The sequence below is a fragment of the Hemiscyllium ocellatum genome, chromosome 48 (genome assembly GCF_020745735.1).
Source record: "Hemiscyllium ocellatum isolate sHemOce1 chromosome 48, sHemOce1.pat.X.cur, whole genome shotgun sequence".
Lineage (NCBI taxonomy): Eukaryota > Metazoa > Chordata > Chondrichthyes > Orectolobiformes > Hemiscylliidae > Hemiscyllium > Hemiscyllium ocellatum.
Window position 1 is genome coordinate 10,350,016 of NC_083448.1, and position 13,926 is coordinate 10,363,941.

The following is a 13,926-nucleotide window of genomic DNA, read 5'->3' on the forward strand; positions in this document are numbered from 1 at the left end:
AGGTCACCTCTCAGCCTCCGACCATCCAAGGAAAACAGCCCCAACCTATTCAACCTCTCCCTCTTGCTCAAATCCTCCAAACATAGCAACATCCTTGTAAATGTTTTCTGAACCCTTTCAAGTTTCACAACATCCTTCTGATATGAAAGAAACCAAAATTGCACAAAGTATTCGAAAAGTGGCCTAACCAATGTCCTGTACAGCCGCAACAGGATCTCCCAACTCTTGTACTCAATATTCTGACCAATAAAGGAAAGCATACCAAACGCCTTCTTCACTATCCTATCTACCTATGACTCTACTTTCAAGGAGCTATGAAACTGCACTTCAAGGTCTCTTTGTTCAGCAACCCTCCCTAGGACCTTACCGTTATGCATATAGGCCCTACTAAGACTTGTTTTCTCAAAATGCAGCACCTCACATTTATCTTACTTAAACTCCATCTGCCACTCCTCACCCTATTGGCTCATCTGTTCAAGATCCCATTATAATCTAAGGTAACCTTCTTTGCTGTCCACTACATCTCCAATTTTAGTGTCATCTGCAAATTTACTAACTATACCTCTTACGCTCACAGCCAAATCATTTATATAAATAATGAAAAGTAGCAGAAAGCACCTTTGAAGAAAATACAGTCAATTTGTGCACAGAAATTGCCCCAAGTCATGTCACAATGATAATCAGATAATCTGTTTTAGTTGAGGGGTAAATATTGGCCAGGACACCAGGTAGAGCTCCTCCATTTCTTCTTGAAATATTTTTGTGCAAAAAAACAAATAGTCTCACCTTCTCTGGAAGGTAGGACCTCGCTGTAGAATTAAACTGGAGCATCAGCTCACATTTTGTACTCAAGTTTCTGCAGGGGGCTCAAACCCACAGGTTTCTAACTGAGGTGCAAGTGTGCTACCATCTGTGCAACAACGGACATAGTCTGTCTAGGTCAAAGTGATTGTTTTTCCTTTGAAGCTCAAAGATATTTCTTCAATGTGATATCATTCTTCAATGTGGGTTTCAGTCAACATCAAAGCAATCATGTTTTCATTGTCTTGTGACAGTGATTCAGCATTACATTAACACACTAATTGTTCAGCAGTTATGGAAAACTCGTTGTTTGCATTCAGTTTACAATGGTTTAAGAGCCCAATCTGTGCATCTTGTTGTGCAGAATGGCAGAATAAAGCACCTTTGAAACTGTTACAGACCACAGAATTTATCTAAAACATTATCAGTATTTCTTTTGACTTTTGCCTCAGTATTTAAATTACAATTAACTATTGGCCGATTTACATTCCTACAAACTACCCTGGAATGTTTTGACTGTGTGTAAGCTATTACAAAAATCCTAACAGTAATTCACCAATTATCCAAGCCACATACCACCCTTACTTGCAACGAAATCTCTGCCCCTTTACTGTGGCTGCATCAAAATCCTGGAACTCTCTTCCTACCCACCACAATGCATGCTCAAGAAGACACTCACCATCACCTCATAAGGGCAATAAATACTGGTCTCGCGAGAAATGCAACATCACAATTGAATTAAAAACAGGTGCGTTTTTCGGCACCAAAGGTGTTTTTCTCTTTTGCAACCCAACCATCTGCTGTCTTCCAGTTTGATGCTAAAGACAGCTCAGCCTGCTTTGCAGTAAAACACATCACAAAGTGATTCACAGGACTGTTTATCAGTCAAATTTGACAACAAGTCACCCAAGGAGTTTTTGGATTTGTGACCAAAAGCTCCATCAGTGAAGTAGATTTCAGAGTGTCAGAAAGAAGGCGTGAGTGAGAGATAGGGAGAGACAGAGATATTTTGGGAAAGAATTCCAGAGCTTAGGGCCTGTACACAGCTGAAGGACTCAGCAGAACAGACCTGTGACTAATGCAGCAGGTAAAACGTTCCTCACACATTGCCTCTTGATGAGATTGATGTCATTCCATTGCTGGCAGCAAACAGTAGCACTGACTGTTGTGTGCTTTGCTGACCTTTCTCCACTCAGCTTCTCCCCCTCAGAGGGTTACAGCATGCACCCAAAGGTTGAGCTCATCTTTAGAGCTAAGGCCATGCTGTTCTTGGAAGGCATGCTCCTATGCCACAACTCCATCTTTGCAGTGATGGATATCAGAAGGCAGACATCTGCCAGTCTGTCCATCGGCCTGGAGTTCAGGCATAACAAAAGTGACAAAAGTCAGGCCAGCATGTTAACAACACCTTGATGTACCCATATGCAGAGTCCCTGACATTGCCCACTGGGTCATGACTGACAATCCTGAGCCTTACTTAGAACAGAAAGGAAAGAGTAGAATGTAGGGCTCTGGATTGTCAGTCATTACCATGTGGGCATCAGCTTTCCTCCTCAGAAGGTTGCGAATTCAAATCCTACTCCAGAATCTTAAAGACAGAAATCTCCCGCTGAAGCTCCAAACTCACACTGAGAGAATGCAATCTGGTCAGAGGTGCCTGTCTTTTGGGCGAGACGTTATGTAAATAATCGTGTGACACCATTTTGACAAAGAGCAGTGAGTTGTCCTGCTGACCTTGCAAATATCTACACCTTAATTAACATCAGAAAAACATATCCATTTGTGACCACCTTGCTGTTTGCCAGAGATTTGTACAACTCAGCTGCTGCAATTCTTGTTGCAACAAAAATTAATACAAACACTCCACTGGCTGTGGTGAAAGGTGCTCCATAATTGCAAGACCTTTCCTTCTTTCTCAAACAGCCACCTGTCTGCCATAAGTAACACAGACGGAATTCACAACTAAACGAGGTACCGATGGGCTATTGAACCTCCATCCAAAGGAATCCCTTCCTTTCATAAGAAAAGAGAAGAAATTGTAGGGGTGGGAGCTCAAAACATAACTCATATGAAGCCCCAGCGACACCTTCCAATTCAGTTTAAGATTTTGGGGGATTAAACAATTAAATGCATCTGTGTTAGACTCATATAACCTTTAAATGGGCATGTATTTTGACTTGTTTGCTAAAGTTATTAGGTGAAAAGAGTTTCACTCCCTTACACTTAGTTGACTATAATTCTTAATGTGTTGCTGGAAAAATGCAGCAGGTCAGGCAGCATCCAAGGAGCAGGAGAATCAACGTTTCGGTCATAAGCCCTTCTTCAAGAATGAGGAAAGTGTGCCAAGCAGGCTAAGATAAACCTACAACAAATCCGAAGCCTCCAGCAACAGATCTCCCTCCGGATCTTCCGCATCTAAAGAACAGGAAATTCGACGTTTCGGGCCAGAGCCCTTCATCAGGAATGAAATCAGGAATGATTCCTGATGAAGGGCTCTGGCCCAAAACGTCGAATTTCCTGTTCCTTGGATGCTGCCTGACCTGCTGTGCTTTAACCAGCAACACATTTTCAGCTCTGATCTCCAGCATCTGCAGACCCCACATTTACTCTTATGTCCAAAATGTCAATTCTCCTTCTCCTTGGATGCTGTCTGACCTGCTGCACTTTTCCAGCAACACATTTTTCAGCTCTGATCTCCAACATCTGCAGTCCTCACTTTCTCCTACAATTCTTAATGAATACAATGCTTTATGGATTATTTAAAATATAATGAGTAATACTTTCACATCACATTGAGAGGACTGCGATATCGATATTAAATGGGGTTGCTGACATTATGTCACGTCATATGTTACACATGCCACAGTGCCACTCTCTGCATATGCTGCAGGAACACACTGAAGTTACAGTGTTGGTCTACTCTGTAAAACCACACCTGTAACCTGATGCTTTCCCATCCAGTGGCACTACTGTTTAATGGGGCCACTGCATCAAGACTAAAATGTCCAACTGGCCACTCATAGCAGGAGTTTGCAATCCATTATGAAAAACTCCTTTGTTCCCATAATTGCTGAGAGTGCCTCTATAAATGCTATCATTGATGTTGGCTGGTGATGAAACAATCATCAGATGGAAAAGTCAATTTACTGATGTTTTACAGCCTCTGAAAAGATAACAGGGACAATTTAAAATCTGACACTCCCAAGGAAGAATTTCACACACAGAGAGCTGGACATCCCATGAGCCAAGCAGTTAACAACCAGGCAACAAGGCTAGGTTTCCACTGCTGCCAAAGCTGTGTATGAGCACCACATGACCCGAACTGCACTGGATTGTAAAACCAACCTAAATAATTATTTAATTTTCTTTCCCTTTCAGGTTGCTACTCTTATTTTTGCGAATATAATATGGATACTTTTCTGCAAGCATGAGAGAGACAAAATACCTTAGAGATGTAAGGTAACAGCAGGCTGCCTACACATTGAGTTCCAGGCGGTAGATTCTGAAAGTAAAAAAAAACCACATGATTAGACACTTATCCCTGTCAGTATTCATATGTCAGTTACATAAAGAGCTGGAATTTTGACTAAAGCCTGGGAGAAGGATCCCCTGGAAGTCACCAATGACAAACTGAAACATGCAACACACACTCTCTTTCTGTGAGATCTCAACACTGGGGTATTTTACCGAGTCCCAGCACAAAGCAAATTCTGCACTTCTCAGCATCCCTTGAAACTGAGTACACGAAAGACACTCATTGTTTATCAAATGCTGCTTAGGAATGAATAAAGAACAGAAGCAACTAATAGTAAAGCACTTAGTTTCAATTGACTCTAAATGAGCCTCAGTACTTGTGCTGTGGTTACAATTTTAACACAAATTGCACTAGGGGAAAATCTCACAAAGTGATGAAAGGATTGGTATTTATGTAGGACCTTTCACAACCTGAGGGCATCCCAAAGCACATCTCAGCCAGTTACATACTTGTCGAAATCTCATCATCATTATAATACAGGAATCACATCAATGAATTTTTAGCAAGTTCAAAAAAAAGTACAAGGATCTGATCATTCTTTTGCACAGAGCTATTACACTTACAATTAACTTAGTTAATTAGATCAAAATGAAGGAGCACCATTTGGTATAGCCACTTGTAGGAAACTGCATACAATTCTGCTGCAAATGTGTTGCTGGTCAAAGCACAGCAGGCCAGGCAGCATCTCAGGAATAGAGAATTCGACGTTTCGAGCATAAGCCCTTCTCGTCGAATTCTCTATTCCTGAGATGCTGCCTGGCCTGCTGTGCTTTGACCAGCAACACATTTGCAGCTGTGATCTCCAGCATCTGCAGACCTCATTTTTTACGCATACAATTCTGGCTGACCGTCTATAGGAAACAGGTTGTTAAACTTGAAAGGGTGCAGAAAAGATTTACAAGGACGTTGCTGGGACTGGAGGGTTTGAGTTAGAGTCAAGGTTGAATAGACTGAGGCTATTTTCCCTGGAGCGTTGGAAGCTGAGGAATGACCTTATAGAGGTTTATAAAATCATGAGGGGTATGTACAAGGTGAATTGTCAAGGTCTTTTTCCAAGGGTGGGGTGTCCAAAATCAGAGGGCATATGTTTGAGGTGAGAGGGGAAAGATTTATAAAAGGAGCTGAGGGATAACCTTTTCATATAATGTGGTGCTTGAATGGAACGAGCTGCCAGGGAAAGTAGTGGAGACTCATACGATTACAATTAGAACATTTGAAAGGCATCTGGATGATGCAAGAACAGGAAGGTTCAGAGGGGTATGGATCAATGGGATGAGGTCAAATTGGCGTGTCTGGTCAGTGCAGATGATTTGGATGGAATGGTTGTTTTTGTGCCGTATGACCCTCTGAATTTATCAATTTTAGTCGCATTGCCTGAAGGACAAATATTGATCAAGAGGAATAGATTCTCTTTTCTGCTTCAAAAAAAGTGCTGTGGGACCATTCACATCCACTTGAGAAGCTGAGACAGAGCAATGATTTAACGTTTCATCTCAGAGGTGGCAGGTGTCTGACAATGCAGCACTCCTCCAACACTGTTTTTGTGTCTGGATTTTTATGTTCAGGAGAAAAAAAATGCAGATGCTGAAATCCAAAGTAGACAAGCTGGAGGCTGGAAGAACACAGCAAGCCAAGCAGCATCTTGGTGAGAAGTCCGAGGTTCTTCAGAAATGGAGGTGGAGGCCAGGGTAGCTGCAGATTGGGGGAGAGGGGAACTGTGTGTGTGTGTGTGGTGGTGAAGGGTTATGAGTGATGAGAGTGGCAGAGTGATGAAGTATTGATAGGTGAACACATGTAGTAGGTACAACTTGGTAGGTCGATAGGAGGAATTAATCCGGTTGGTAGCGAGAAGGAGGGGTTGGTTGGAGGGAGGAAAGGGATGGGATGGGGCTGGAAAAGGAGACAGGGATAGATAGGAAGGTTATTTGAAATTGGAGAACTCAATGTTGACTCCTCCAAGCTATAGGCTGCCCAGGGGGAAGATGAGGCACTGTTCTTCCAATGTGCAGTCTGATTCACTCAGTAATGGAGGAGGCCAAGGATGGTCATGTCAGAAAGAGAAAGGCAGAGAGGGGCAGGATTGGAAGATGTTTGTGGTGGTGGGGTCTAGTTGGAGTTGGCGGAAGTGTTTGAAGATAACACATTTAATGCATAAGCTGGTGTGGTGGAAAGTGAGAACAAGGGGTACCTGTCTTTATTATGTTTGGATGGGGGAGGGGTTTGGAGTGGGAAATTGAGGAGGAGCGGTAGAGGGCTGTCTGGATGATGGGGTGGGAAAGCATAATGAATAAAATCAGTGGACATCTGGGATCTGACATTTCCTTGTCAGAGTAGATACGATGGAGACAGAGCAATTAGGAAAATGGGATGGAGTTTTTGCAGAATACAGGGTGGGAGGAGGTGTAGTCCAGGTATGGCAGTTTGTGGGTTTGTACCAAATGATCAGTCTGTCGCCGGAGATGGAAAAGGAAAGGTCAAGGAAGGGGAGGGAGGTCTCCGAGATACACCATGTGAACTTAAGGGCAGGGTGAAAATTGGTGGCCAAGTCAATGAGCTGCTCCAGTTGAGCCTGGGTGCAGGATACAGCCATCAATGTAATGGGTGCAAGAGGTGGGGAACTGTACCTGTGTATGTACTGAAGTGAGATTATTCAACATGGCCGACAAAGAGGCAGCCATAGCTGGGGCCCATGTGAGTGCTCATGGGAAAAGTTGAAGAAAACGTTGTTGAGGCTGAGGACGAATGTGGCAAGGAGGAGAAGGGTATTGGTGGAGGGGAACTGGATTTTTGTGTTCAGCTGTCAGGAATGGGACTTGAACTCTCAATCTTCAGATTCAGAAGTGAAAGTGCAGCAAGCTGAGCCGCAATAACACAAGAATAATGGTTTTTCTACCCATTATTTTGGCTGCGAATGTCTCATTGCTGAAGGGAACCAAATTTACTACCAGATTGGTTGTTATGTTAAAAAGCTGTTTACTTGTCTTACCACATTTACTCAAAGTTGTGCTTGATTTGTTCTGATGAACACAATGCAGTCCACTCAGCGGTTTCCCCTCTCTCAGTACTTTATTAGCCATGAATAAGAAAGGCACAGCAAAAGATGCAACCCTTTCTTCTCTTTGCAACTTTGCAAGTTGAGATGAATCAAATGCACCCTCCAGTTTTTGCCTGCATGCATTTATGTTTCTCAGTGAAACTGCTGGGCACCAAGCGTAATATATTGGTGCAATTGGCTGTTAAAAGATGGTCTTTTTTTCCTTTATTGCAATATAATACTTTTTTAGAAAACAGAGAGCATAAAGAGATGCCCTCAATTACAACTGAACCAAAATGAGATGTTGGTTAAACAAGAAGGAAGATCTGTGGGGAGTATTTCCTGTGCAAACTACCACACCCAGTACTAGCTGAAAGAAATTCATGCAGGCACAGGTAACAGGTTGACACTGTATATTCTTAACATTTTATTTCACTGCCATTTTCTGTCTAGTCTTTATTAAATCCGTTAAAACCTCATAGCACACAGAGACCATTCAGCCTGTTATGCTTCTGATAAAAGGTAAAAACAATGACTGCAGACGCTGGAAACCAGATTCTGGATTAGTGGTGCTGGAAGAGCCCAGCAGTTTAGGCAGCATCCGAGGCGCAATAAAATCGACATTTTGGGCAAAAGCCCTTCAAGATAAAATCCAAATAATAGAGTGCATTCCAGCATTTACCCCCAAAGTAAAAACTGAATATGCCCCAATGCCTTCAAAAGTCATCTGGAATGTGATTCTATCAGCCTTTCGTGATGTGCATTCCAGATCTCAACAATACTCTGTGTGAAGGAATTTCTCAAATCTTCATTTGTTCTTTTGACAGTGACTTCAAATCTATAACCCCCTGCTTAGTTACCAACATGTTTGTTCTATCAAAACCTTTCATGATGTTGAACATGTGTATGAGCTCATTCATTCATCATCTGTAAAGTAAGCAATATGATCCTGTGGGGTGGCACGGTGGCTCAGTGGTTAGCAATACAGCCTCACAGCATGAGGGTCTGAGGTTCAATTATAGCGTTGGGTGACTGTCTGTGTGGAGTTTGCACATTCTCCCTGTGTCTGAGTGGGTTTCCTCCTGTGCAGGCCAGGTGAATTGGCCATGCTCAAATGCCGATAGTGTAAGTTGCATTAGTCAGAGGGAGGTGGGTCTGGGTGGGTTACTCTTTGGAGAGTCGGTGTGGATTGGTTAGGCCAAAGGGCCTGTTTCCTCACTGTAGGGAATCTAATCTAATCCCAAATTGTTCAATCTCTCCAAATAAATGAGTTCCCTATCTCTGCTGTCATCCTGATTTGATTTACAGTTGTCACATTTATAGTGAAAAAAGGTTTGTTTTGCGAGCATGACAGGCAGCTCACAGCAAACAAAGATATACAGATCATAGGGTGCCTGGACAGAGCCAAACATTCAAAGTTGTAGCTGTAAAGGAGGTGCACAAAGCAAGATCATTACTTGAAGTTAGAGTGGCCCAAACAGCAGTCTAATAACAGCAAGGAAGAAGCTGTTCTTGAATCTGTTGGTTCCTGTTGTTCATTCTGGTAACCCTCTTCAGTTCGCTATGCGAGGCTTTGACATCCTTCTTGAAGTCATGCCCTGCATTGTGCACAGTGTTTTAGCTCACATAACTGACAAGTGTTTCATAGTTGTTTCCATTTTTTTTCATTCAATTGGTCAACCTGCAGTGTGCAACAATTTAAATTATGTGCCTTACACAGGGGTTGCAATGCTTGAACAGAAATATGGGCACCACAAGGGGTGGACTATTCTATTCCCCTCTCAGACTCCATTTTTATTTAATTCTGTGCCTCTCTCCCTCATCTTTGATGTTATTGCATTGTCCTTCACAGGGTTTGCATGTAAATTAGTCAGGGTTAGAGTGGTGCTGGAAAAACACAGCAGTTCAGGCAGCATCCGAGGAGCAGTAAAATCAAAGTTTCAGGCAAAAGCCCTTCATCAGGAATACAGGCACAGAGCCTGAAGGGTGGAGAGTTAAGTGAGAGGAGGGTGGGGGTGGGAAGAATGTAGCATCGAGTACAATAGATGATGGGGGAGGGTGGAGTGGATAGGTTGAAAAGAAGATAGGCAGGTAGGACAAGTCATGGGGACAGTACTGAGCTGGAAGTTTGGAACTGGGGTGAGGTGGGGGAAGGGGAAATGAGGAAACTGTTGAAGTCCACATTGATGCCCTGGGGTTGAAGTGTTCCAAGGCAGAAGATGAGGCGTTCTTCCTCTAGGCGTCTGGTGGTGAGGAAGTGGCGGTGAAGGAGGCCCAGGACCTCCATGTCCTCGGCAGAGTGGGAGGGGGAGTTGAAATGTTGGGGCCACAGGGCGGTGTGGTTGATTGGTGTGAGTGTCCTGGAGATGTTCCCTAAAGCGCTCTGCTAGGAGGCGTCCAGTCTCCCCAATGTAGAGGAGACCGCATCGGGACCGCATGTCCCCCCTACAACCCACCCTCCCATCCTGACTCCTTCCTCTGCCACCGCAGGAATTGCAAAATCTGCACCCACACCTCCTCACTCACCTCCATCCAAGGCCCTAAAGGAGCCTTCCATATCCACCAAAGTTTTACCTGCACATCCACCAATATCATTTATTGTATCCGTTGCTCCCGATGCGGTCTCCTCTACATTGGGAGACTGGACGCCTCCTAGCAGAGCGCTTTAGGGAACATCTCCGGGACACCTGCACCAATCAACCACACCGCCCCATGGTCCAACATTTCAACTCCCCCTCCCACTCTGCCAAGGACATGGAGGTTCTGGGCCTCCTTCACCACCGCTCCCTCACCACCCTGGAGGAAGAACGCCTCATCTTCCGCCTTGGAACACTTCAACCCCAGGGCATCAATGTGGACTTCAACAGTTTCCTCATTTCCCCTTCCCCCACCTCACCCCAGTTCCAAACTTCCAGCTCAGTACTGTCCCCATGACTTGTCCTACCAGCCTATCTTCTTTTCAACCTATCCACTCCACCCTCCCCCCAACCTATCAACTTCATCCCCTCCCCCACTCACCTACTGTACTCTATGCTACTTTCTCCCCACCTCCACCCTTCTCTCACTTATCTCTCCACCCTTCAGGCTCTGTGCCTGTATTCCTGATGAAGGGCTTTTGCCTGAAACATCGATTTCACTGCTCCTCGGATGCTGCCTGAACTGCTGTGTTTTCCAGCACCATTCTAATCTAGACTCTGGTTTCCAGCATCTGCAGTCATTGTTTTTACCTATGTAAATTAGTCAGTAAATTACTCATTACCGTGAGTGATTTGGTGATGAAAAGAAAGCTGCTCAATTTTGTGATAACATTTTCAGATATATTTTAAAATGACAAGAGTTGCCAGAGGGCTCTAAAGTTTAGATTAGATTCCCTCCAGTGTGGAAACAAACCCTTTGGTCCAACCAGTCCACACTGACCCTCTGAAGAGTAACCCATCCAGACCCATTTCCCTCTGACTAATGCACCTAACACGACAGGCAATTTAGCTTGGCCAATTCACCTGACCTGCACACCTTTGGACTGTGGGAGGAAACCGGAGCACCCAGTGGAAACCCACGCAGACACGGGGAGAATGTGCAAACTCCACACAGACAGTTGCCAGAGGCTGGAATCGAACCTGGAACCCTAGTGATGTGAGGCAGCAGTGCTAACCACTGAGCCATGCAGGAGCATTGACACTACCTCTGGGGCAGGACGCCAGCATTTAAATCCCACTAGATCTAGAGATGTATAATAACTGACGTGGTGACTAGAAAATATCAAGGCATGAATTGCCAGACTCTGAAGGGACAACTATTGACTTTGTAAACCTGCCAATTTCATTCTTGCTGAATTTTTACCATTTGTGTTTGGGGAGGCAATGGCCTGGTGGTATTATTGCCAAGACTATGCTATTCCTGATGAAGGGCTTATGCTCGAAACGTCGAATTCTCTATTCCTGAGATGCTGCCTAACCTGCTGTGCTTTGACCAGCAACACATTTGCAGCTATTAATCCAGAGACCCAGATCATTTTCTGGGGACCGGTGTTTGAACCCTGCAAATGCAAATGATGGAATTTGAATTTTAAAATATGTCTGAAATTAACAGTCTCCTGATGACCATGAGTCCATTGTTGATTGATGGGAAAACCTCTCTGGTTCACTAATGTCCTTCCCAGAAGGAAACTACCATCCTTACCTGGTCCAACCTACATGTGACTCTCGACCCACATCCACATGGTTGACTCTTAACGCTCTCTGGGCAATTAGGGATGGGCAGGATATATTGCCCTAGCAGTGACGCCCTTATCCCATGAATGGATATAAAGAAAAAGCTCCTACAACCCAATCAGATGCCACACCTCAGGCAAAACCAAAACACAGAGGTGTTGCCTAAGACAGCCACTGAACCTTCTCAAGACCACACTTGAACTATCATCAAGAGTCCAGGGCTTCACGTTATGAAAATTATTTTGAGGCAACAATGAAAGGTGCAAATGAAAACTTACTAGGATGACAGCAGAACAGAGGTATTATAATCACCTAGAAGAGACTTAACAAATTGGGCTCTTCCCTAACGATCACTTTGTCTGAATTCTCTCTCGTCCGAAGCTGCTGCACAATGGGTCTTCAACCTTTTGTCCAATATTCCAATATTTTCTGCCACCAAAATACAGTCTGTGAGACAGCCCTCCAATTTTGGCACAGTAAGGATAACAGATAACAGTAAGGACAACTTTGCAGGGTTGATGAGGCTGGGATTTCAAAACAAAAAGTTGTTGCAATTCACTTGTAGGTTGTGGACCTCACTGGTTGGCCAGCATTTATTGATTATCCCGAGTTGCCTTTGAGAAGGTGGCAAAGAGCTGCCTTCTTAAACTGCTGCAGTCCACGTGCAGCAGTTTGACCTGCAATGGAGGGAATTCGAGGATGTTGACTCAGAGATTGTCATTGCTAATGTTGTATCTGCTGCAAAGGTTGATGCCAGGGGTCAGTTCTGGTTCATTCCTTTCTTGAGACTTTTTTTTAAACAGATGGATACAACTTTGCTACACTATTTGAGAAGGCAGTTGACAGTCAACCACATTACCGTAGTGTCTGGACTCACAGGTAGGCCAGACTATGTCAGGATGTCAGCTTTCCTTCCCTAAATGACATGAATGAACTCAATGAGATGCCAGGTTTTTAAATTTAACTTGAGTTCCACAATCTGCCATGGTAGGATCTGAATCAATGTCCCCAGAACATCACCAAAATCTCTGAAATGCTACTCCAGCAATAATAGCACCATGCCATCACCTCCTCAGAGACAAAACTCTCTGACAGCAGCTTTTTTAAATGTAAAGATGCTGTGAACCATATGTATTCTCACTCACACCCACAGCCACTTGCGAGCAGAGCTTGCAAGATCTGGGTCAACGTGAAAGAGTAAATCAAACAAACATTCATTTGTTTTATACTCTTAAGGTATAATTTTGATTAAGCAAGGGTAGCAAAAATACTTCTGTCTGCTGAAAGTGTTGAATTATCTTTGACATAAATGGTTCCAGGACTGTTGGCAGAAGGGGAGGAATTCCTCAGAGTTGTTCAACTGATTAGAAACCACAGTAAAAGAGCAAGGCTTGCAGCTGTAACCAGAACAATTACTCATTACCCACAACTGTACTGTAACCCAGAGTAATGTGGAAGTTAATTCCTTGCTTTCTCTGTATGTGTTTGTTTGTGCGAGTGAGTGCAAAAAGGGGAGGAGGTTGCATTTACACTGGATCAAGAGATGATCCTTTCGAAGATCAGCTGACAGTCTACAATAATGTCCTCGGATAACATCTCTTAACCACTTCCTGAAACACAATGAAGATGAACCTGATGGATTGGGAATTTGTTCAGGATCTATTGTTGAAGCTTTTAAAACAAACCAGGAAGTATCAGTGAGCTGAAAGGTAAAAATGAAGCCAGTTCTAGGTGCAGACACTTCAAAGCATTAACAGTGAAGGGCTGGGCCTGGGATATGGTGGTTCTGGTTTTTAAATGAGGTCTGCTGCTTGAGATGTTCTCACAAACCCTTCCCTCAGCCCTTTACCCTGATCTTCATTCATTCTGTGCCAGGTGGGCCAGAGTGGAAGTTCTACACTTCTGTAACTTCGGAAGCAGAGTGAAGAGAAAAAAGGAGAAGCATTTGAATGATGGGAACTGAAGCGTAGCAAAACCATCAACTTCCTAAGCTCAGTCTTCTTCCAAAACACGTGCTGTATCAGACAAAATTGAAGTTTGTTCATGCAGGTTCCCTTGGATCACATCAGTAACAAGGGCCAGATTTGGGCTGTGCATGCTGAGATAGTTGGGATGGAGCTCATACTGGAGCTCTATTATTGGCTACAGCACCATGAGTCTATCTTGAGCTCCTGAGAGTGTTTGAGGGCAGGATTGCACTTGTCTGTTTTAACTCTTGGAATAGCCTGCAACCATCTCCTCACCAAGAAATTGTGGTCACTTGCCCAATCAGCCAGAGGTCAACTTAAAACTATGAAGTAAGGGAGGATTTTGAAATTATTAGAAAAAGGTCAGTGATCAGAGAA

The 13,926-nt window shown here is 43.8% G+C and overlaps 1 protein-coding gene across 1 annotated transcript in view; it reads right to left on the minus strand.

Moving 5' to 3' along the window:
• The window catches only part of LOC132837065 (pleckstrin homology domain-containing family A member 2-like), a 109,986-nt gene that overhangs the window by 59,017 nt on the left and 37,043 nt on the right, over window positions 1–13,926 (minus strand). The window contains exon 3 of the mRNA XM_060856748.1: window positions 4,247–4,303. Within this exon, the coding sequence (XP_060712731.1) occupies window positions 4,247–4,303 (57 nt within the window). The remainder of the gene's footprint in view (window positions 1–4,246; window positions 4,304–13,926) is intronic.